The sequence below is a fragment of the Sturnira hondurensis genome, unplaced genomic scaffold, assembly GCF_014824575.4.
Source record: "Sturnira hondurensis isolate 20B ecotype Veracruz unplaced genomic scaffold, ASM1482457v3 Scaffold0014436, whole genome shotgun sequence".
Lineage (NCBI taxonomy): Eukaryota > Metazoa > Chordata > Mammalia > Chiroptera > Phyllostomidae > Sturnira > Sturnira hondurensis.
In genome coordinates this window covers 425,197-449,839 of record NW_028087067.1, presented here as the reverse complement: position 1 = coordinate 449,839, position 24,643 = coordinate 425,197, and the positions used below count along the sequence as shown (strand labels likewise).

The window sequence follows — 24,643 nt, the reverse complement described above, 5'->3', positions numbered from 1 at the left end:
GGCAGGTGACTTGTCTTCCTCTGGTCTCTCTGTGTCTGTGTCCTAATCGCTTACGAATGAACACTGAGCCCGGATGGAGCCGGGCCCACCCACACGACTGCTCTCAACCTCATCTCCAAAGGCCCCGTTTCTGTGTGCAGTCACATTCTGAGGTGTGGGGGTCAGGACTTCTTAAGAAATGGGGAGTGGGGGGCACAGTTGAGGCCACGACAGGAGTGTTGGGGCAGCTTGGCAGGAAGTTGAGGCCACAGAGATCCTGGGCCTCGGGTGACGCAGGTTCTGGTGGGCCCTGAGGCCTAGAAGAAAACTCGGGCCAGGGCAGGAGTTGGGGCGGGGTGGGGGGAGAGCAGCCGAGGCAGCCGAGCGACCGGGCTGGAGGTGCGGCCACGCCAGGGCGGCCAGTGCGGCTGTGAAGGACACTCAGGGTGTAGTTTGGAGGGAGGGCCAGGCTGCCTTTCCTGAGGATGTGGGTGCAAGTTTGGGGAGCAGGGAGGAGCCGGGCGGTGGGCAGGTTTTGGCCCAAGGAGCCAGAAGGTAGGGTTTGCCGTTTACTGAGTCTGAGGAGGCTCCGATGGCCCATGTGGGGGGCTGAGGGCCCGTCTGAATGGGCCTGTCTGGGGTGTGCCCTGGGCACCACGTGGGGGTGGCAGGCTGGTGGCTGGGGCTGGGTGTGAGCCTGCGGCGCCCGGAGAGGTCAGGGGTCAGCACGCAGGAGCCCTGGTTGCAGAAGCAGCCGCACTCCGGGGTCTTTTGTCCTGTGGTTCGTCTTTGCAGCTGCCACCGCTGGCAGGAATCGTGGCTGTCAGTGCCAGAGTTTGGTGAGGAGGAGAGGAGCTGTTCTAACTGAAAGTTGTACAGGTTTAGAAGGTGGCGAATTCTACCATTGACTCTCACTCCCTGTGGAAACGAAGACGCTCCCGCAGGCACACAGTCCGCCCTGCCCTCCCTACTGGGCCTGCTCAGGCCAGGCGGAGGGGCCTTCCAGGAGAGGAAACACCCAGGTCCACAGCAGCTCACTGCTCCAGCTCCTCCCATTCTTCCCAGTCCCTCCCACTCCCTCCCAGTCTCCATGTCGGCTGGCAGGCCTCCTGCGGCTCCCGGCACCAGCATCTGTGTCACCACAGTCACGATCTCCAGTTCCTAATCCAAAACTGCGTGACACCTCATGGCCAGTAGGCAAGAGTCCTTTCATCCCTTGTCTTCCCGCGTGGTCTCACACTCTGCCTGTCCCACTCGGTGGCCACCTTTTTGTTTAAATCCCAGTGTGGAACTTCCTCCGTGACCCCATTTCCGACTCCTCCCACCGTCAGCACACCTGCCAGCCCTCCCGTGTTCTCCCTTTCTGGGTGGCCACCGTCAGGCCTGGCAGGTCTGGCTCTGAGCGTGGCATGAACCATGTCCGAGCTCCTGCAGGCGCTGTAGCCGGGGAGCTGCCTCATGGTCCAAGTCTCGCCCCTCTCCCTGGCTCTGCGCAGGCCACGAAGCCACCTGCTGTTACTGACATGCAGGGTAACTCTCAGTCCCTGAGCCGCTGCTTTTCCCAGCCCCAAGTGAGGCCTGGGGGGGTCCCTCGGGCCTCTCAGCCTGCACCCATCACACCCTCACTTTATAGCTGTTGGTCTATTTCAAGCTCGAGTCTGGAAGTGTTCTCCTGGTGAGTGAGGTAGGGCGGGGAGAGGTCTGGGGGCACACCACTGAGGGGGTCTAGAAGTCAGGGAAGGAAAACTGTCAAGGAGAGAGCAGCGATCCGGGATGCATACAGCCAGGTCTGGGCAGTTACCCCTGGAGTGCACGACAAAGGAGAGCCTGGGGTCTTGACAAGCTGTTTGGATGGAGTGACAGGAGCAGAGAGGTTCAGGGAGAAGCTGGGACTGTGCAACTGGGAGGAGAAGCTGGGGCAGACCTGGCAGGGGTCTAGAAATGCGGGAAGTGAGGGTCTGTCTGCGTGCTGGCGGAGGAGCCCAGCCCGCAGAGGAGGTTCTGTGGTGCAGAGGCCGAGGAGAAACCCGCGTGCGTGCCGCTCCAACTCAGACTGACTGGAGTCGCAGGGCAGCCCCTTTGGTGGCTCTTGGGCCACCGGGCCACGGCCAGGTATTTTCTTTCGATCACGTTTTCGCTCGCTGGCACCTGGACCTGTGCTCCCCACCAGGCCCAGCCATTTCCACAGTGGGCGGGCACCGGTGTGAGCGGCAGACTGGGGTGTGCAGGGCTGGAGCCGGGGCGCCCGCCTCTTCTGGGGAGTGCAATGCATTCTCTCCTCTGTCCCCATCCTTCCCTGCTGTGATCAGAACTCCGTCCGCAGTCTTCACGTACTGACTTGTGATCCTGCGCGGATTCCGGCGTCCTTAACCTCCCGAAGTCTGNGAAGGAAAACTGTCAAGGAGAGAGCAGCGATCCGGGATGCATACAGCCAGGTCTGGGCAGTTACCCCTGGAGTGCACGACAAAGGAGAGCCTGGGGTCTTGACAAGCTGTTTGGATGGAGTGACAGGAGCAGAGAGGTTCAGGGAGAAGCTGGGACTGTGCAACTGGGAGGAGAAGCTGGGGCAGACCTGGCAGGGGTCTAGAAATGCGGGAAGTGAGGGTCTGTCTGCGTGCTGGCGGAGGAGCCCAGCCCGCAGAGGAGGTTCTGTGGTGCAGAGGCCGAGGAGAAACCCGCGTGCGTGCCGCTCCAACTCAGACTGACTGGAGTCGCAGGGCAGCCCCTTTGGTGGCTCTTGGGCCACCGGGCCACGGCCAGGTATTTTCTTTCGATGACGTTTTCGCTCGCTGGCACCTGGACCTGTGCTCCCCACCAGACCCAGCCATTTCCACAATGGGTGGGCACCGGTGTGAGCGGCAGACTGGGGTGTGCAGGGCTGGAGCCGGGGCGCCCGCCTCTTCTGGGGAGTGCAGTGCATTCTCTCCTCTGTCCCCATCCTTCCCTGCTGTGACCAGAACTCCGCCCGCAGTCTTCACGTACTGACTTGTGATCCTGCGCGGATTCCGGCGTCCTTAACTTCCCGAAGTCTGCAGGCGCCCTGCTGCCCACCGCCCAGAAACGGGCCCAGAAACCTGGCCTCTGTGTGCGTCCATGACCCTGCTCCGTCCTTGCTGCCACATGGGCTACGACGTTGCGTGTGGCAGGCTCGTGTTGCGTGTGGCGGGCTCCCACCGGGCCACGTCTAAAAAGGCCTTTGTGTTTTAAGTAAATTTAGAGGAAAAGGAGTGTCTCGTAGTCGGCTATATTTTTGCTGTGGTGCACTTCGTTTATTCCTGAAGATCTGAGTTGTCTCTGGTGTGTTTTTTTTTCAGTGTGAATAATTACGTTGAGCAGGATGTGAGGGTGATCTGGCTGCGACATCTGTCACCCCATTGATCGCCAGGGTTAATTACATTGAGCATTTCTTTTTAATGACGGTGAATTTTGCGTAGAACCCGCCCTTTCAGCGTGCTGGTGGTGTTTTCATGTGTCCCGTGCACAGAGATATGCAGCCACGACAGTCTGATTGAAGAGCATTTCAGCACCACCCAGGCAGCAAGCAGTCACCCCCTGCCCCATAGCCGCCCCGCAGTGTTCACCACTCTCCCCCCACTTTGTCTCCGAGCTAGCCTGGTGGGGACCCTCCGCATAGGTAGGCTCCTGTGTGGCCTTCGGTGGCGGGCCCCTCTCAGCACACATGCTGTTTGGAGGCTTGTCCACACCGTGTCCCCAGCTGGCCGGGTGGGACCGTCCGTCGCGTGGACACGCCTTGCCCCATCACCTGCCCGCCAGCTGAGGTCTGACGGAAGCTGTGTTGGGTCAGGTTTAAGCGTTCTGTTCTGTCCATCACGGAGCGGCGTGTTGGAGCGTTGGTCGCCAGATGGCCCACTCCCACTTCTGCCCCTCAGACGACGGCACACGCCCTAGGGCTCTCCCTTGCCCGCAAGTGGCCTTGTGCTGTGGTCTCGTGTGGGCGGTGTTTTTGGTCGGGGTGTGATTCCAGGGCGGCCGTGGCTTTCCCACTCTCCACTGGCCTCCGGTGTCCACCACAATGCCCACGGTCGCTGCGGTCACTTCTCTGTTGTGAGTAATGTGTCCTTTCTGTCCACTGCTGTCAAGTTCTTCTTTTCTTTGGTTTTAGAGCTTTGACTAGAGTGCTCTAAAATTCATTCTGTGCAGATTTGTCTGAGGATTTGGGTGTACAAACTGTGAGTTTGGGGCTGCCGTTTCTTCAGACGGCTTCCCCACCCCCTTCTTACCTTTGTGCGGGCACCCCAGTTAGCTGCAGAGCAGGGACAGCGGAGTTCGTCGGGACAGGGACAGGTCCACGTGGTCTTTGTCTGACCACCTAGCTCTGGGGCTGGGGAACCCAGGGGACGCGCACACTAGCTAGTGGGTGTGGCTGTTCCAGTGAAGCCCCCCAGGAAGGCGGTGGGGGTGGAGGGCTGGCCTTGGAGGCCCCACAGGCTCTGAGGCCTGGCGTTTCAGTTGTGTTTTCTCAAAGGTGTCTCACACTTGTCTGGCTCTTTACCTGCTGCTCAGCGTGGGCTGCGTGTTGGGCACTGCACCTGTTCCGCAGGCCCTGCCCCCAGTATGCCACTCGGGAAGGGCTGTCCTCCCAGAAGTGCCCTCTGTCCCCAGTCTGCAGTGGAGCCCTGTTTGTCACTCTGTCTGCATTGCCTGCCTCCTTTTCGTGCTGTTAAAACGTCATCGTCTCTTCTGTCTGTTGATCCCACGTCATCACGGGTTTCAGTGTTTCTGCTGCAGCGTAAACTGTGAGGGCAGACTCTGCGTTTGTCTTGTTCCGCTGCTGAGTCCCCACTGAGGTTGCTGACGCACTCCTGACTCACAGTGGGTGCCCGGTAAGTATTTATCACTGCCACTGACAAACAGAGGACCCTGTCCTTACATTGGCTTAGTGATACCAGGGGACTTGGGGAAGTGACCTGAGCTACATGTACAAGGTGGTGTAGGCATATGGAGTGGAAGGCGCAGGAAAACAGACTTTTCCTGAGGCCCGAAGCTGATGGAGACGCTTTTATAAACTCCAGAGTGATGGGCCTTCTCGCACTTCGTGAGGCCTCCCCGCCACTTCCCTCCGGGGGGTCCTGCCTGTCTGCTCTGCTCTCCTCTGCGGGCCCGAGTCCTTTGTGTCCCCTTTCTCTCTCGCCACCCCACTCAGCCCTGGTTCCTCCGTGGCCTCGTGGAGACTCCAGACTGCTTGTACCTTTGCCCACAGACCACCTCTGAGGTCCCTTTAAAGTGAACTTCGCTGCGTGTTTTCCTGCCAGTTCTTCCGCTGCTGCTCATTGGTGTTTGTTGTGATGCATTCAGAATTCAACTATTGCAACAGCCACTGATTTTCAGATTTTCTCTTGCTCTCTTGAAAACAAAAACTTCATGTTGAATCACATGTATTTGTGCTCGAATGTGTGTATACTTTAAAAGTGTATGTATATCTAGTTTACCTCTTGCCTTATTCTCCCTCCCCTCAGTTGAGGGAAACACGCCATTGAGAAGTAGGTACTTTTTCTAAGGGTACAATTAACGTGTACACGTACATGTCTGTGTTTGCATCTGTGTAAACCCGTGGTAATAAGTAGGTTTCTCATGGAATGCACCCTTTTTCAGTTAGCGGTGTCTGGGAAGATGTCTCCCGTGTTTGTATACAGAAATGGGTCTCATTGTTCTAAACATATGTGGACTCTGGTGACAGATACCTGGTGATTATGTGACTGATGTGCTGCTGATCAGTGTGAAGTTTTTCGTTTCTTCTTCCTCTTTCCAGCGACCGGAGCGCCCGTCTGCCTCGCTCCCTGGCAGACACAGCCTCTCTCTAGGGTTGATTCCAGAAGTGGGCTTGTGCGGGAAGAGGGCCTGGTCTTTGACTCCGTGGCAGATGCCGTCAGACTCTCTCCTGGAGAGTGTGCGTCGGAGCGCCTGACTCCACAGCTGTCCCTCATTCTGTGAGCCAGCTTTATCTCCCCACTTTGTAGACAGAGAAATAAAGGTGACTTTATCTCCACTTCCTTGGGTTTTGAGAGTGAGCCTGACCTTTCTCCACCAGGACTTCGAGGTAAGAGCCAAGCCTATAGCCTGTCGGGAGTCCGTTCTGCCCACCGCTGCCGGACCCTTGCCCACGGTCTGCACCCAGAGTGTGAGCACACCTAGGAAAGGCCACTGGGTGTCACCAGAGGCCCACTTGCTGGGCTGTTTCTGGGAGTCTCTCCGCAGCAGACCGCTGTACGGCAGCGGATCAGATCCTGTCTTTCCTTGGGAGACTGGACACTTGGGTGCGAAAGGAAGGGAGAAAGCTGGAAGGGTCAGGGTCAGCGTGACTGTCACCCCTACTTCTTGTTGAGAGAAGTTGATGAATGTGACCCTTTAGGGCCACTTCTAAACTGCAGCTAAGCGGTCAGCACAGCTCAGGGGGTTGGCATTTGCCCCCGAGAGGACCTGGCTGCCGGGCGCCCCTCCAGTTTCCCACCAGCACGTGCAGAGCCCCACGTCACCCCCGCAGGCCTGCCCAGGCGCCCGTGGTCGGCCCCCAGCCATCCCCTTGGTGTGGCCACCGTTGGCGAACACGGAAGTGATGTGGACCCCCAGTTTCGGGTTGTCTGACGGCCTGCCAGCCACAGCAGTTCTTCTCGAGCCCTCTGTGTGGTGCTTCGGGGCCTCTGGGTCATGCGGGGGTGCCCACCAGGTAGTGCGGCTTTTGCAGAGCCGTGCCTGCAAACGATGTCAGGGACCATCTGCTCTCACTGGGGTGTCATCCCCATATGCATGCGCACACGTCCTGTCTGGGCGAACACGGCTGCTCCTTGAGTGCAGAGCACGGGAGCTGCAGGTGGGCAGACTGCAGCGGAGCCCTTGGCCTGTGGCCGCCACCTGTGTGGCCAGCACAGCGGGTGGGCACCGCCACTGCCCAGCTGCAATCGGTCTTGTGCCTCTGCTGCGAGTGAGGAGTGTGGCCTTGGAGCTGGTGCCTCCCCAGAGCTGCCACGGAGAGGGGTGTGCTGGTGCTGCATGGACTTTTGGCGGACCAGGGGCGGGTGGTGGCCTCGGGTGGCTGTGGCCTCGGCACAGCGCTTGGCCACAGGTCAGTGGGGGCCCTGTCCTGAGGGAGGGCGTGGCCCCTGGCTCACAGCAGCAACTGCTGCCTAAGGGCAAAGGGGCTCGTGGGCCGGTCCCCAGCAGGACTGGCCAGCGGGAAGGGTGACCCATGCTGCCTCCCTGTCACTGGGAAGGAGCAGCACTTGGAAAAGGAAGGTTGGGAAGTTGGTTCTGCCTTTAGAGATGCCTCCTGAGGCCCTTTTCTTCTTAACCACTAGGTGGGGGTGATGTGACTGTCGCATCTCCGAGGGAACATGGGGATTCAGCGGCGAGCTCTTTGTCTCTTCAGTGGGTTCTGATCCGGCGCCTGGGGAACGTGGCTCCCTGGGCGCCCCAGGCCCTGGTGACGTGCATGCACGGATGACACTCTAGCATGCCTGCCACCTGTTTCTTCCCTGCGAAGGTCCCAGGTCAACCCCAGGACGATGGAGCCCCAGTGTGGCCTGTCCTTGGAGAGCATGTCAGACCTGGTGCCCAAAGGGGACAGATCGGCCTCCCCTGTTCCAGGTCTCACATCCCGGGAGTCCTCTAGCATGTGCTGTCTCAGGCCTGGCCCCTTCTGTGGAGCGTCATGTCTCTGAGGTTAACCCATGTTGCTTCTTGTGTGTAGATATGCACCTCCAGTTTCACTCTCGTTTCGCAGCTGAGCGCTGCTGCCGTCTGGGCACCTGCGGAGGGTTTACCCACTGCCCTGTCGAGGGATGCGCGGGTTGTCCTCACCTCGGGGCTGTGATGAGGAGAGCAGCGCCCTGCGCACTGGGTGTCTTTTCCTGGTGGCTGTCCCGTTCCGTTCCCTCCAGTGCTGTCTGTGTCTTCGCCAGCCCTGACCTGGTCACGCCCAGACTTGTGTGTGATGCAGTGGAAGCTCGTGTTTTTCTTCTTCTTTTTTTAGTTTCTTGGGATTTGCCCATTTATGGTGCACAGTCCCATTCGCCCATTTACAGTGCCCAGTCCAGCGATTTCCAGCGTGTTCTCAGTGGTGCAGCCATCCCCGCAGTGCGGTTAAGCCATTTTCTTCACCCCAGAAAGAAGCCCTGGGCCCGTCACGCCACCCTCCACACCCCACCCTCCACACCCCGCCGTCCCAGGAAGCCCCTGATCTGTGTTGTCTCCAGGTTGGCCTCTTCTGGACGTGCCGCAGAAACGGGGTCACATAACGTGTGTGTGGCCGCCTTCTCTCAGCTCCGTGTTTTCAGGATCTGTCCGCATTGAAGGGAGTGTCTGAATCCCCTTTTACGATCGAACGGGTCCCATCCTGTGGCTGTGTCACCTGTATCCACAGTGGAGGCCTGTTGCGTGTCTCCACCGTGTGGCCGTCGCATGTGTATCCACATCATGTATGTAATCTGCCAGCTTGTCTCCTGGAGATTCTTCACACCTCCTTACGTGTCTTTTGAAGCAGAAAGGTTTCTGTTTTGATGGAGTTCAGTTTACGTTTTGTCTGTTTCTTGTGCTTTTGGTGTCCTTTGAGAAACCATTACCGAATCGAAGATCACAAGGTTCACTGCTGTATTTTCCCCAAGAACTGTGTAGTTCCGGGCCTGTGCTTAGGTGTTGGGTCCGTCTGGGCTAGTGTTGTGTGCGGTTTCATGTTGGCGTCAGCGTCGTCAGCACTGGTTGTTGAGAACGTTGTTCCCCAGGGAATTGTCTCGGCTTCCTCATCACGAAACGATGCACCTCGAGCGTAAGGGTCACATGTGGCTCTAACTAGGGCTTCTCTGAGCAGGAGGGCTGAGCGTCAGGTGGCCTGCTTGGTGACTGTGTGTTGTCTTTGGCATGGACATCCTGTGTGCATTTTTAAAAATAGGGTCTTTGTCGTCTTAATATTGAGTTGCAGACAATACCTGCATACTTTGTATACTAATTTTTTTGGTTAAATATACATGTTGTAAATATTTTTCGCAGTCTGTGACTTTGATTTTCTTATGTTTTTTGAAGCATGCAACTTTTTTATTTTGTCCAATTTTTTCTTTTCTTTTTGCTTTATGTTTTTGATACCCTATCTGAATATCTTCAAAATTATGAATTTTTTTATTTCCTTGTAGGAGCTTGTAGTTCTAGCTTTTGTGTTTAGGTCGGCGCAACGGTGAGGAGGTCAGGTGTCACTGTGTGTGGGGATGGTGACGGTCACTCGTCTTCCCGAAGCAATTCCGCTTGCTCAGGAGGTTGCATCTGTGTGCTCACGGGGTCACCGTCGTGCCCAGATAGGCGTGTCGCCTGCCTCTGTGGAACCCGGTTTTTGGTGATGGAAACAGATTTTAGAAGGGGCAGGGGAGGCCCTGCGGCCCCTCTTGGAGTTGTGACACTGAGCTGTGGGAAACAGGAAGCTCTCTGAGAATGGGGAGAACCACACTCTGGGGAAACCGCAGGGCGTGGCCCAAGGAGGGAGCTCCGTGTGTGCAGGTGTGTTCAGGCTGGAGCCTGCGAGCAGGGGGTCTTTGGGACAGGGATGTGCCCTGCAGGGCCGCGGGGAGGGCTGGGGTTGCCCCGGGCCCCCGACAGTGAGCAGTGCAGGTCTGCAGTTTGGCTGGGTGTGGTCTGCAGGGGAGTGGGGCTGCTCTGTGAATGCGGGTGTGAGGGGAGGGTTTGGTCTGGGAAGGGCTGAGTAAGGTGTTTCAAGGTCAGCATTTCAGTTGCATCGGAATGAACGGGAGGGCACCGAGTGGGAAGTCCCTGTGGTTTTTCGCTTTGGGTGTGGAAGGAGGGGGGTGCTGTGGAGAGAGTGGCAGTGACCTGTGGTGATGGACGCTGTGGAGGGGGAGGTACAGCCACTTTGGGGTGGCTGGGATCTGGACAGAAGAACGAAAGGACCGCCTGGTTCTGGAGGGAGAAGCCCTCCGCCCTCCGTGTCCTTTGGACCCTGCTGGCTGTCAGTGACTCCCGGGGCAGCCTGCACCCCCACCTGTGTGAGCGCCATGCACGCTCATTCTCACATGTGCCACAAGTCTGGAAGTGGTGTGCAGAAAGAATGCTTCCTCCGTGTGCTCTCACTTCCGCTCTTATCCTCAAAAATGTCGTGTGGAGAAGACTTTGGAAAGTCTGATTCACAGTGATGACTGCAGTTGGTCATATGTGTGCTTACTTTGGAAGCCATGTCCCCCTGGTGGCCTGTGCTGTCTCTTCCCTTCCCAGCCGACTCGCGCAGACTCGGTGCCACACACCGCTCGCGGGGAGCGCTCATTCGGGACTCTGATTCCTCACGCCCGCAGGTGCAGGACGGCGGGGACGCACGTGGACGAGGCCCTGTTCCCCGCAGCCAGGCCTCCGGAGCACCTGCCGAGCCTGGTGAGAAAGAAGGTGAGTGTGCCGATTCCCTGTCCACGGTGGCAGTTGTAAATATATTCATTTTGTCTTATTCTTAGAAAAATGAAGCGTTTAGGAATAGAGTCACTTTTGGTGATACTGTTGTCACTTCGTGTTTTTTAGTGAGTTAGAGATTCTTTCATTCTATAAATGTTTGATGTAATTGGCAAGAAATGGAGGAGACTGATGTTGGCCAGGAACAAGCTAAAGTTTGTCGGGAGACCCACCAACAGGCCTTCGTCCCTGGCCGCCTGTAGTGCTCGCTATCTCTCGTGCAGTGCTGAGGCCGGCATTTAGACAGGGAGACCTGGCTGTATGAAGGCCCGCGCGGCCCAGATAACAGTGCTTTGGGGTCTGGAGAATGAGCGCCTCGGGACCAGGGAGCGCCGAGGGGGACCTGTGTTCTCCCGCCCTCACTCCCCCGCTGACAGAGCCCACCCACAGGTGATGGGGTCGGAGTGCTTCGGTGGGGCGCACAGAGCCCGCCTCCGGGGACTTGCAGCCCCAGAGCAACCCTGCAGGTGGAGTCCGCGCCTGGTGTGCCGTGCAGGTGCTTCCGTGAGAACCCTTCTGGCCAGTCCCTCGCCTGCTGGAAGGGGCCCACCCGCCACACAGTGTCATCCAGGTCCTCCTTCAGGGAAGGCGGGCGCCAGGGTGGTGAGGCTCTTCCTCTGGGGCCAGTGCCTGGCGCCTACTGGTGTTTTGTTGACCGGTCAGATGAGTGAGCGATAACTGGCTGGTGGAGCTGGGCCCTGGACCGGGGCCTCAGTGCAGAGTGCGTGCTTCCCCTGTAAACGTTCGGGGTGGCTGCTGCCTGAACCCCAGAGGAGGCCTCCGCCACAGGCGTCTCTCTCCAGGGTGGGGGAAAGCCAGCTGTGCGAGCAGCTGCAGGTCGGTGTGCGCAGGTGTGGAGGTGGGGCTGGGCCCTGGTGCTCCTGCAGCAGCGCAGAAGCTGGGGGAGGCTGGCGGAGGCTGGTGGGGAAGGAGTGTTAGGGGCTCTGAGACTTGGAAGTTAACTAAGCCGAGACTCCTTTGGGATTTGAGCCTGGGGCTTCAGGGCGCTGAGGGCCACTGGTTCTGTCACGTTTTGTACCTGTAGTGATGATTCCTGCTTCTTATGGGCTGAATGGGCTTGCTGTGATTTAACGACAGGCAAGGTTAAGTCACAGTGTTTTGCTTGTAGTGTTAAGATACTTGATTTTGTGTTTTATTGCTACATCATGTTTTTTTGGTGGGGCAGGGAGATAACATGAGAGTAGCAAAAAATAAGGAGGAGATTGATTTTGTTTAAGAATTTCCATGGAAATCGAGAATGCTGGGTTACTGAGTTGCCTCAGAAGACAGAGCTACTTGTGCACCCAGCCCTTCATTCAGTCGTAAAGTTCTGTTCGAATTTCCACAGTGGATGAGCTCACATAATTGTAAAAAAATGCCTCCCTAAGGATGTTTTGTTAATGTTATAAAAGATATCCAAAATGTACACGAAAGTTTTTTCTGTCTTGCGTAACTGCAACACTGTATGTTATTTTTGTGTTCTTTTTCGTGTACAGCATAAGTGTATGCAGCCTAAAGATTTTACTCCTAAAACACCAGAAAATGATAAGAGACTTCAAAAGAAATTTGAGAAGATGGCTAATGAGCTACAAAGACAAAGAACAACTCTAGGTAAGCAGAGACCTGCGGCGTGGTCCTTTGCGTCCTGTGCTTCCCCGTCTAGTTGAGTCTGCCCGGTGGCAGTGGCACCCAGGAGGGCACGGCGCAGGGCCGTGGTGGCCCCAGCCCCGGACGAGGAGACCGGAGCGCAGGTTGCCTGCAGACCTGACAGTGGGCCTCGAAGGACCGTGCAGTCACGCTCCGGGTCACAGTGTTGGTTTATTGGTGGCTCCAGGTGTGCAGTGTCAGGAGTCGGTGTTCGTGTACATTGTTAACACCCAGTGCACTTGTGTGCATTGTTGACCGTACCTAGTTACAATTTTTTCTTTTTTTCCTCTGGGGGAGGAAGCTTGTAACATGTATTCTCTCAGTGTCAGACATTCAGTGCAGTATTTTTTTAGCGCACCTTAGTTTCTTTGTTGGGGCTCGATGACAAAGGACAGATTATGTGAGTTTTGAGGCACGGGCACCGTCGTGAGGCGGTGAAGACCCAAAGGAGCGGCAAACCCAAGTACTCGCCTGCTGGGCTGAGCAGAGTGGGCGTGGAAAGCAGCTGATGTGGAGCCCGTGACCAGTCCCATTGCCTTTGTGCGGAGTCGTCTCTGCTTCACTGCCCACCTCTCGTGGCAGGAGCACTGCTCTTCTCCTGCAGGAGAGGGCGGGTCAGAGTGCGCTTCTCGCACTTGCCGCGGTGAGATTGCCTTTAGCAAAGAACAAACCCTGTGCCAAACAGGCGTGTTTCGGGTGCGCTTAGGAGCAAGGTTTCCGAGCGCCTTCACCTTCTCACTAGTCACGTGACCCTGGCCACAGCGTTCCTTCTGAGTCTCAGTTTCTTCATCCACAAGGACACTGATGCCGTGGGTTTGGGAGGAGTTGAAGGACATACTTGCTTAGCAAGTAAGTGCCTGGCATGTGGCCGTTTCTTAGCGGGGCATGATGTGAAAAGGGAGGAGGAAGACTGGTGGGCGGGACGTTCCCTGCAAGGAATCCATTTGTTGGAAGGCATTTTTTTAGCTTGAAATTGGACGTTTGCCTACTTTCAGGAGACGACGTCCCTGTGCTCTTGTTTGAGCCCAGTGGGTCACTGATGTACAGCCCCACCACTGCGATGCACCGTGGCCATCACCTTGCCATGGAGAAGAGGTTGCAGGAGATGAAGGAGAAGAGGGAAAACCTCTCCCTTACGTGTGAGTACCCACGTCTTGTTGAACGAGTGTTATGCAGGCAGGTGACTAGATTGTGGTGGGAAGGGTTTTGTTCTCCCCTTTCCGTTTATTAGCTGTCGGCAGCAGAGCTCACATCCCTGCCTCCCCCGCCCCTTGCGGTCGGCACCATCCGCGGAGCATGTGGACGTGAGCAGTCGCTTGCCAGCGGCCCATGAGAGCCGCGCCGCTGCGGGCGTGGAGGCGGCTGCTGCCGGTCCTCGAGGGCCAGGCCTGTGCGCCGGGCCACTGACCACAGGAAGCAGCCGTTGCCTTTGCGGGACTCGGGCCGACTTCTCTCCGTGCCTGCCAACTGGCCTGGTCCAGTGCTGCGAGCCTTTCTCGTCACGTGCTTACGCAGACTGCTTTCTGGGGCTCTCACCGTTGGCCGTGAGCCCGGGTTGGACCTCCCGGGTGTTGTGCGGCGTGTTGGGGTGGATGCCAGGGCCCGGTCTGGGCGGGAAGCGGGAGGTGCGGGCATTCTGCCGACTGCTGCCGGAGCGAGGGCTGGAACCGCGTCTGATGGGGTGGCTTGCTTTTGCAGCTTCCCAGCTGATGGAGAAGTCTCGTGACGACTCCTCGTGTGAAGCGACTCTGGACACTTCACATGACACATCTTTGTGTTCAGGTACGTTGTTTTCTGTGATGTGTTTAAGGGTTAGAGTCTTATTAAGATTTTCTTATTTGGAAATTCATCAGGTGGGAAGAGTAGTTACTTAAGAACCAGGGTTCATGAATTGCACCCTGAAATTACACCCTGAAATTAGGTATTGGGTAGTAAAAAATAGGTATCATAGTAAAATTAAGACACAGGAAATCACATGACTCCTAAGGTTTTTATCTCAGGCATTTGCTTTCTTGGCACAGAATCAATTACTCATTAAAAAAAAATACTGTGACCTTGTGTGAACTAACCTGCTCGCAGTCTGAACACCGGTACGCGGGACGGAGAGAGAGCCACAGCGCAGTTGCGGCTCGGCACGTGGGGTGAATTCAGGGGGTGTGTGACGGGCCGGGCCCATGACACACTTACGCGTCGACCCAGAAACCGGGGCGGGGGGGGGGGGCCGGGACCGGCCCTTCTTCACTGATAACGGTCGGCCCACACTCCACACGACTGGTTAAAAGCTGGTTCTCCGTCACTGTTTTCCAGACGACTCCTCTGCTGGCGGCCTGCAGTCATCTTTCGATGAGCTATGGGGAAGCGCAGGCTGTGGGCACCCGGACAGGAGACGGGGAGGATGCGCCGTGGAAACGAGCAGTGCACATCCGCCCGCCTCTCCCCAGCTCCGCAGCCGGTCAACGCCTCGGAAACCCACGCGGCCTGTCCCGGAGGAGGAAGGAGACGGCTGGAGATGCCCCGCAGGGGGCGCGGTGGCCCCTGACGCAGGGCCATCTGCGCGGGTATTGAAGACGTGTGGTGATGAGTGTAGTCTGTCTCCTGTGCCACCTGCACCAAAGGGCCACTGTGTGGGACATCCAGGCCCCAGAGGCTCCTTGGAGAAGAGAGGAAGAGTGTTGGAGCGCCAGGAGTCGCCCCGAGAAGGGAGCCTGAAGAGAAGGCAGTGCGGCAGGGAGCTCCCCACGCCCAGAGTGCCGCTGTTCCAGGCAGAAAAGCGCCGGAGGCTCTCGGCCAGGCCTGCATTCGAGCCCTGGGACCTTGTGACGTCCTCCTACGAGGATTACTTCTCCCCCGAAAACCTCAGGGAAAGGGGCTCAGAGACTCTCCCTCCAGAGCAGCGGTCCCCTTCCAGCCCTTCTCAGTTCGTGTGCGCTGCGGGCCTTTCTAAGAGGCAGAGAACGAGTGTCTTAGAGACGGCCGATTTCTCCTGCATTGGCCGAAGCCTCGCATCCCCTGACCTCGCCAGCCCCACAGCAAAAAGGAGCGCCTGCCTGCGGGAGCCTCTGAGTGTCGAGCCGGACACAGCTTTGGGCTGCGTGGCTCCCGAGACGCCACCTGGTGCCAAAGGAGCCCCAGGGTGTCGCCAGCAGGGTGAGGCTCAGAAGAGAGAGGGCACAGGCCCCGAGGGGAGTCACCGCCCCTGCACCGACCCTGAGTTCACACGTCCACCTGCGCATCCTGGGGACGCCACTCCCACAAAAGGAAGCGACAGGGAAGCGAAAGACTCGGTGGACGTCTTCCCAGGCGTGCAGAGAGAAGACCCCACTTCCAGGGTGCCGAGTGCCTCCGAAGGTGAATCCCAGCGATGCGCTCGGTTCTGTAGGTGACCGATGCGCAGGGGTCCCCGGAGAAAGGGGGCTTAGCTGGAGGGCGGGGTGAGAGCTGTGAGCCCCCGAGGGTCTGTGCAATGGGGACATGGGGCGGCGTGTCCGTCTTTTACGTGGGTCACGGCGCTTTTGTGATGAAGTGTGTCTTCTTTTTTTAAAGTTTAAAGAATGCAGGCTTGCTCTTTTCCAATAAATCATTCTTCAGAGCTAGACGGCTTGGTGCCCTTGGAGTGTGTGGTGTCACGAACACATTCCTGCGCGCCTTCACTGTCTGTGCGTGAGCCAGAGTGTCAGCCAGTGAGTGTGACGGGCAGGAGTGAGCGCTCGTGCCCTTGTCCCTGCTGAGTGCGGCTGCTGTGCCCAGGGGCATGCTGGGAGAGGGCGGGTCTGAAAGGACCCTGCTGGGGGGGTGCCGCTCTTGTCTCCAAGGAACGTGATGGCGGAGCGGAGGCTGCTCTGCCATCAGGAAGGGGGAAGGGGTGAAAGGTGAATGGAAATACACTGTGTGGGTTTGTCTGCAAGAGACTTTAGGCACATTAGCTGTAAAGAAATAACATTAGCATTTTTCCTTAGGTAAGTTCATTGTCACCGGCCTTGTTTGACTTTTGTTTTGTTTGAAGCAATATTGGTTAAATAGATTTATTCAGCCTGTAATTTAATTGTAACCGTATTAATGAGCTCTGTAATTGTTATTGTAGCAAAGGCAGCAAAATTAGAAAACATCTTGCACTTTCTGATTTTAAGTAAAAATAGATTTCGGCAATCAAAATGCAGAAATCTTGAACTTCAGTGGCCTGTACCTCAAGATCGGGCTGGTTTTTCACTAAGGCCCAGTTTATTTTCTATCATTTCTCTCCCCATCGAGGGGTTTTAACCCTTTTTGAGGTGGGGGTGTTACGGGGGGCTCCAGTGAGTGCAGATGTGTTGCCTCTTTCCCTTGGGTGTAATGGGGCCCCCTAAATTCATCTCTCAAAGAGAATGTTGTGTATCTGTAATGTAATTTTTATGTCTTTGTTTCCTGAAAATGTGTAAGAGTTGGCAACAGACTGTATTTTATGTTCCATGAGGCTTAGTGTGTGTTTTCGCAGCATTTGCTTTGAAGTCGCAGCGACTCTCACTGAAAACCCTGGCTGCGTGGAACCGTCCTTGTAGTGAAGAGTGTCCTGCTCTCAGAGCTCATGCCCTCACGCCCAGTGAGCCCCTCGGCACTTGTGAGGCTTCCGGGCACTGGGGAATGACTGCAGACGCAGAGAAGTGGGAGGAGGGCTGGTTTCCGGCAGCATGGCCCGTGTGGGGCGCCGCGGTGTCGAGCAAGCGCGTGGCTCTCCCAGGTGCAGGCATGGGGTGTGTGTCGGACTGACCTGGGGGCTGTGGCTCCCAGAGGTCTGGGGCCAGTAGAAAGGGGCAGGACAGCGCTGGGCCTCCCGGGAGACATCAGGTTTCAGTGATTGAGGGGTGGGGTGTCACACAGTGGGGTGCAGGCTGGCCCTGGTGACCCAGAGCTAGAAACAGACGTAATCTGTGCTTAGTGGAAAGATGTCTCCTAGCGCCCCCTGCCATCCCAGGGGAACATTGCATCTTAGGACAGAAGAGACCTGCATATGGTCAGCCTAAACCTAACCCTCGTTTGTGGTTCAGTGGCCCGGCCTGTGGTCAGCCTGGTTGTGTCCTTCCTCCCTGAGAGGGTCCACCCTGTCACCATCCCCGAGCAGCAGACACGCCCTGTGCAGGGCTTGGGAGCGGGGGTGTGGACCTCTGGGCGCTCCTTGCTGTCCCTCCAGCTGGAATGGAGGCCTGTTCCTCCTGTTGGTCTCAGTTCCCTTCCCTTCCCCTGGTCGGTGTCCACAACAGGTGCGAGCAGGACAGGCCGCAGGGCAGGTAAAAGTTGGTGACAGCCATCGACAGAAGGGGGACAGGGGGAGGAAGTTTCTGTTCTGGATGTTTTTAAGTAGTCACCTTTGAAGTTGTGGGTTTTCTTTTTAAACTTTTATTCTGTAATTTTATAAACAATACACTGATACATGCTTACTATGACAAAAATTGCTGAAAAGAGTAACATGTTCTTATCCCTCTCTCCTCACCTTCTTTCGTGAGTTAACTTAGGGCTACTTGTACCCATGCTGCATCCCAGGCACCCCCTGGTTTCCAGGAAGGTCCTGGTTGGGGGGAGGGGCAGTGCACCCTCCCAGACGTGGTGCCCCACTGAGGGCACGGAGAGCACGGGCTGCATCAGGGTTTGAGCAGCAGGATAAGAAGAACCCCAGAAGTGCAGGTGGTCAGGGAAGGCATCCCAGAGGAGGAGACGTTGGTGGCAGGCCTGGGTGTGGTAAAAGAGGCAGCCTCGTGACAGCTAGAATCGTGGTTCAGCCTGAGGACGGCAGGAGCGAATGTCCTGAGGTAGAAGGAGCTGGCAGGAAGGGTGCAGAGGCCGGCACAGCAACAGCTGGAGGGGCTGGAGCTGAAGTTGGGGGCGGCAGGAGCCAGTCGGGGCCCGCAGTGCTACAGAGACTCGGAGCGGCTCAGGTTGGGCTTGCCCTGTGGGGAGAAGCCACTGGGGCTTTCTAACAGGGAGCAGCGGGTGGGATTCAAGCTGTAAAGGTCACCTCGGCCGCTGTACGGAGGAGGGCTGCCTGCTGGGCACTGTGTCTGTCAAAGGCCAGGCGTGCGTGTGGGCGCGGACACACCAGTGCAAGGAGATCTCAGTGCACACATGGGGCCATGTTAACACTGTCGCCTTAGAGTCTGCTTCAAAAAGGAACGCCGCACACATCTGCGCATTCCCACCGGCCGTTTTCAGCTGCTGTGCTGCAGGACTAGAAGCGTGAAGCTGGCTGGTCGGCGGCACTGGCCTCTCCGACCCAGGGGTGGCCAGCCCACGTGGGGCCCCGGGCGGCTGTGACTGCCGCCCAGCACAAAATCCTAAATTCACTTAAAACCTTTGTTTTTTCCTCATCAGTTTTCCTGAGTGTTTGTGTGTTTAGTGTGCGGACCAAGACAGCTCTTCTTCCAGCGTGGCCCAGAGACGCCAAAGGTCAGACACCCCTGCCAGAGTGTCGAATAAAAATGAGAACAGCCGACAAGTGGTATCCGTCTGGTGTGAATGAATCAAAGTCATACCTACGTTTTTGGTCAGGTCAGCAAAAAGCGTATTTTTTGTTGTGTTGCAGAATTGTAGTTCATGTGTGCCATGCAATGAAAAAGGCGGAAAATTGCTGTTCCGTATCAATAGAGCAATAAATACACTTAATTTTTTTAATGGACTATGTCAGGGGTCAATAAATTTTTTTTATGATAAATCAGTAAGCATTTTAGGCTTGTCTGCCAGGAGGGAAAATCAGGATATGTAAGTACTTTTTCAATGAGCTCACAATTGAAGTTTTTGTGCCGGAAGTCTGAGGGGAAGAATGGAGTTCTGTTCTGGGGAGAGCCGTAGCCTTTCACTTGATCGGGGTTCAAAGGGACTGTTCCCACCAGAGTTGCTTGCCGGTGCTGCTAAGACTGATGTGTGATGAGGGCGTCTGCATTGCGCCTTTGCAAACGCCCGCCGTCCACAAGCAGGTGGCTCTCACGGAGCACAGCGCGGCTTGCAGGGTGCGGAGGGCTCTGTCAGGCTCTCCTCTAGATCGGCACCTTGGACCTGCCCTTGGACCTGGCCTGGGACCCGCCCTCACCCTGCAGGGCCAGCACCTCCACGGCCTTGCAGAGCTTTCTGACGTAACCAGCTCTGAACAGCGTTGCTGGAACTCACTTGAGCCAGGAGATACGTCCACATCGAGTTTGCGTGGAAGCGGCGACCTCAGTCGCTCTCATGTTTGACAGCATAAGACAGGAAGTGTATGATGCTGTTCAATGTCACTTTTTGGTGGACAGGGCTCTCCACCCTGCCATGGCACTGCTCACTGCAGGTCTAGTCCCACCCCACCCCACCCCCCGCCTCACTCCACCCCCGCCCCACTCCAGTGTCGGTTTTCATGGCCAAGTACAGAAAGCCACGGGCCACCTGAATCAGAACCTCCTTCATTGGTTTTGCCCATTACGGGCGTCTGCCCTGCGCCGAGGGACTCAGAGGGCTCGGCTCTGCCACCAGTGCTCTGGTTAGGCTGCCGGCTGAGCACTCCTGCAGCCGGTACTGCTGAGGGAGACACGCCAGCACGCACACCTCCCATCCTGTGGTCCACGCCGCGCTGGGTCCCCTCCACCTTGGCAGGGTGTCTGTCTCTGTGTGCAGGGGCTATGTGGAGTCCATGCCAGCACCAGGCACGTGGTGGTCACTGCCCCTCTGGGGCGGGAGGACTGGAGGCTGCCCCCGGCTTCGCAGGGTGTGTGGCGTGGTGGCTGTGCTCACTTAGAGGAATGGCCAGTGTGGGACAGGGGGCGGCCTGATCGGGTTGTGACTTCCTTCAGTTGGTGGAGGGATTATGGGTAGAAGCGCGGTGGTGATGGTGAGAGGTGCGCTTTCGTGTGGCTGTAACGCATGATGCCAAGGCAGAGGGTGGCTTTTGTAATTCAGGTCTGCTCTGCAGCCCCGTGAGAATGCTTGGTAAACTTGGTGATGCATCTGGCATGTCATGTTGAATTTGTGAGCAAGTAGGTCGTTTCGAAATTGCGTTCATTGTAAGTATCTTAGAGATGTTTTTTAAGAACCAAACCCATGCAGTCCTGGGCACTTGGGTGTTGTTCAAGGTAGAGCACGTGCACGTTCCGAGTGTTTCTTCGAGAGGAAGTGTGCGATGGCGTTGTACCAAATGAGCAGGTCTGTGTGTAGGCGTCTGTCCCTTCGGCGTTTTAAACGGGAGGGTGGCCTCCGCACTGTCTGGCGGCTCACACGGCTCACACGAGTGTGTTCAGAAGAGCGTTCCTCAGCCCCCTTCCCGGGACCGGCCGTCTGTTCACGGAGGGTGGGCAGTCCTATCAGCTGGACGTGGGTTAGTGAGCCTTTCAGGAAGGCGTTGTAACCGATGCACACGTTGCTTTAGTCCTTCCTTTATCCATTTATTCGCTGACCATGTGCTTGCTCTGCACCTGCGTCCACGGTTTTGGGGTAACCGAGGGGAGAGAAGGTGGGTGTGGAGCTGTCCCCCTCCCAGAGGAGTACCGGCAGGTGGGAGAGACAGTCGAGGTGGTCCACATTCAGGTGCTGGAAATTCCAAGACGAGGGTTGGCCCCCCACCCCTTGCAAACGGTTATGCTGTGTTGAAACTAACGCACATCTTTGAAAGCCCCGATTTCGTTCTCTCTGCAGCGATTGTCAAGGAAACAGCTGCACATCTGTGGAAGATGTGGATTGGGTTTTTGTTCTCTTCCTGGTCGACAGAGTGAACATCGTTTTGTCAGATGGATGTTACCTGGGTTTTGCTTGGGTAGAGCTAGTGACGAGCGTGTTCCCCGATTCCCAGTCATGCCCTTTGTTAGCGTTGTGATTCTGCATTCTACGTTGTTCCTAAATGCTTCAGATTTCAAAGACTCAGGAGAAACTTTGCATTGGGATAATGACACTTTGTACCTGCTTTTGTACGTTGGCATTGCGAATTGTTAAATCGGTTTCAGAAGCCATTTGGTTCCTGAGTACCTGCTTTTGTACGTTGGCATTGCGAATTGTTAAATCGGTTTCAGAAGCCATTTGGTTCCTGAGGTAGTGGATCCGTCAGAGGGTTTTGTGTGAACAAGCGTCAGTTGCGTAAATGGATGGCTGTTACTTGTGCCGTCAGTCTGGGCGCAGGCAGGACCTGCAGGGGGACGTGGCGGGGACGAGTTTCCCAGGCCTCTGCCCGCGGCAGAGCTTGGGCGCAGACAGTTGCTTTCGATCTTGGATCTTCACGATGAAAACCGGGTTTCTGCCCCAGGGGCCAGGGGCTCTCGGAGGGCGACTGTCAGCCCCGGTGGGAAGTAAAGCACAGGTAGGTGCGCAGGTACAGGCTGGGTGGAGGATGCTCTCTGCAGATGAGCGCAGGAGGAGCTGAGCACGGCTGGACCTCAGACCAGACTGCCCTTGTGTGTGGGCGCCACCCAAGTTCGTCAGCGGGGGGGCAGGGAGGCACGTGAAAGGAGGGCAAACAGAAAGGCCTGCTGAGGGGTAGCAGGGTCAGCATGGGGTCCGTCTGGGCTCCAAGGGGACCCCGTAGGTGGGATTGTAGGTGTCTCAGAACCTGACGTTCTTAGGGCCCAAGTCGCCAGTAGCAATTAGTTTGAATTCAAGCAAATATTTCACCATTGTTCTGCTTTTTGTTTTCACTTATCTGGAATCCTAGTTTTGAAAGAAGAGTTAAAATTTCCAAATCAGACCCTCCAAGATTAATTGTATCTTTTATTAGTGCATCCTATTTTATTTGAAATATTGGCGCTTAATTTCTGGTGGTACTTAAATTGTTTTTGCCTCATGTTCACTTATCCGCATCTCCCTTGTCTGTTGGGTTATAAGTCCCGCACCTTTCTACATACAGTGGGCCGCCCTGCTTACGAGAGACTGCAGGTTAGTGAGTGTGTCGGCAGGGCGTGGGGTGGTGTTGAAGGTAGGGTGTTGGTAGGCGACCCGGCTCGTGGCTGTGGCTGGGACGCAAATGTCCCCGCGGCTCTCTGTGCATTGTCACCTGAGACCAGACAGGTGGTGGCTGGCGTTCTCAGCCCTCCTCCAGAGTAGCTCCCTCGGAGAGCAGGCCGGCTGCTTTGGGAGGGAAGAGTAGGACTGAGGGGCCCATCCATGTAAAGCAGACGTTTCTCACTTGACTCTAGGTTCTCAGGGTTCCTCCTCTGATCAGCATCTAGTGAGACCACACCCCACCCAGGGAGTGTCTTCGCGGTGCGTGTCTCGTGCAGATGCTGGTCCGAGGTGGACGTTTGCGGGCAGTGGAATCGCCATTTCTCCTCCGTAGACTGAAAGCTGGGTGCTGCGGGCATTTCCTGGAATAGCTCACACTCACCCAAAGCTAAGAACCGCCCTCTTGGTGGAGCTGGGGCCTGATTGTCATCGTAAGAATCGAAGAACTGGGGTTTGGGTCGCACCTGGGCTGCAGGCGATGTTCTGGTTGTCGGGTGGACAGATGGGTGCTGGAGCGGCACATTGTCACCTGGCTGCCACAGTGGCTGCTGACCCTTGAGTGGGGTGAATCCTGTGGAATAAACTGAAAGTTCGAGCAGATCTCAGAGCTGGGAGTGCACAGTGCTGGTTTAAAAGGATCGTGGCTTCGAGTAGCCAGTGTGCATAAAGAAATTTCGAAACTTCAGCAACTCGCTTAAGTTGCATTAGTGTTCAGTGCATGGCAAGTCCTAACAAATCCCCCATCTGCTTGGGTCGTAGGTGTCAAAGACCCCCATCTGCTTGGGCCCTCCAGGTGTGGTGACTCGGAAGGCTCTCGGGCAGGCCGCAAGGACTGCAGTGGACCGCGCGAGACATCAAGGAGAAGAGGGAAAGGCCAAAAGGTCAGTGTGAAAAGGTGGCCCTAAACTTCCAACGCTGCTACATCCTCTTGCTGCCTTAGGGTCCCCCACTTGTGGTTTGGGGTGCGTGGGTGTTGAGCACGTGACCGCAGTCCCGTGCAGGACAGGGGGTTCCTGCTGCAGGGACAGGCATCTCCAGCACAGTTGCTGCTCGTCCTGCCTGCCTAGCGCCAGTGCCTTTGGGGAAAACTGGTCATGGGCAGCGCCTGTCACTTGTGTCCCCCTGTCCCAGGCGTCCTCCTGATGGCTGTGTCGCCCCCTGTCCTCTTTGTCGAGCGGGCGGTGGCCTGCTCCCTGACGAGTCCAGGCAGCCTGCCCTTGGCCCCCCACCCTTGGTGATGCTGTGGCCCGGGCGTGGCCATCTTCTCACAGACGCTGCTGTACCTGCTCCTGTCTGTCAGTTCGGTGCATGTGTGCAAGTGCCAGGAAACAGCCTCGCGTTCCTTGTCAGTTTAAATCCCTGCCCTGTCTGGGCACACAGCACGAGGTGGGACGGTCCCGTTTGCCCGTGTGGTTCGGGCTGTGGACACCCAGCCTTGCCTGCCTCCTCCCCGACGAGAGCAGCCGTCTGATGAGCCGGGTCTGTGGAAGGACGCTGGGTGATGGACATGTGTCCTGGTGGCCCTAGAGGGCGCGGGAAGAGGAAAGCAGACCTGTCGACACACAGCCCAGCCCTGTCTGCGCTTTGGGTGGTTGGTGCCTGCGGGGGCGTGGTGTCACTGTCTGGAATTGCCACGAATGATCTCGGTCAGAGGGAAAGGAAGTACAGAACGATGTCGGCCTCAGTATGTACGAATCCACTGTCAGCTCGAGGCATGCTCGGGAACGGAGCGGTTTGCTCACATTCGTTCCACCAGGGGTGGACAGTCTTTCCCATGCGCGAGGAAGCCCTCTGTGCTCATCGTCCAGAATGATGGACACGCAGGGCCGACGCGGCCCGCTCGCTGCGGGGTCTGTGGGGAGAAGCCTCCGGTCCCCTGGAGACCCACCGTGCCAGGCGCCATTCCCGTCACAGCAGTGAGCTGCCATCAGCTCCTGACAGCCACCTGTCCGGTGCTGTTGCATCTTCACGGAGAGGAAGCCGGTGCTCAAGGGGGGTCCCAAGAGCCCCCATCTCTCCCCCGGGTCCTTCTCCCTGACCCATGCCTTGCCCCACTGAGCACACAGCCTTCCCCGGGAGACTGAGAAGGCGCCGTGCCTGCGGGCAGCTGGCTGTGCTCACTGCGGATCTGTGAGTCGGGGTGCTGTCTTTAACATGGGGTGTGCCCTGGGGCACTGGGGTTTTTACAAACTGGCGATTCGGGTATGAAGCGCAATAATGTGCATATTTATTTTGAAGTCTGTGTCCCGTGACCTCATTTTCTGGCTCCCCTCGGTTTCTCTCTGTTACCTTCTGCTCCTCTTTCAGGCACATGTTCCTTTGATACCCCGGTTACATTTGAGGTGTCTTCCTACCAGGAGTGGAGATGGTTTGAGTCGGGCTTCTAGCCTCTCGAGGCCCACTCTTCCTCCGGGACAGTGAGCCTCAGGTGCTGGCCCACCCCCACGGCTCCCCTCCTCCTGTCACTCCTGGTCTCTGCTTGGCCCGGCGCCACGCTCCCAGGGCTCACGCTGCTCCCGGGACTGGTGTTTGCGTGTGGGTCCTTCACAGGGGGAGGTGTTTCCGAGCTGAGTACTGCACCCTTCCTGGAATGGTGGGTGAGCATGGACGGCTGTTTAAAAGTAGAGACTAAATCCTTGTGGGAAAA

General features: G+C 56.8%; 1 protein-coding gene across 1 annotated transcript in view; it reads left to right on the top strand.

Moving 5' to 3' along the window:
• MCPH1 (microcephalin 1) overlaps positions 1 to 24,643 on the top strand; it is a 139,458-nt gene that overhangs the window by 5,095 nt on the left and 109,720 nt on the right. Inside the window, exons 4-10 of the mRNA XM_037063373.1 lie at positions 10,284 to 10,371; positions 11,928 to 12,042; positions 13,074 to 13,217; positions 13,777 to 13,860; positions 14,386 to 15,407; positions 20,522 to 20,552; positions 22,807 to 22,877. Of these exons, the coding sequence (XP_036919268.1) occupies positions 10,284 to 10,371; positions 11,928 to 12,042; positions 13,074 to 13,217; positions 13,777 to 13,860; positions 14,386 to 15,407; positions 20,522 to 20,552; positions 22,807 to 22,877 (1,555 nt within the window). The remainder of the gene's footprint in view (positions 1 to 10,283; positions 10,372 to 11,927; positions 12,043 to 13,073; positions 13,218 to 13,776; positions 13,861 to 14,385; positions 15,408 to 20,521; positions 20,553 to 22,806; positions 22,878 to 24,643) is intronic.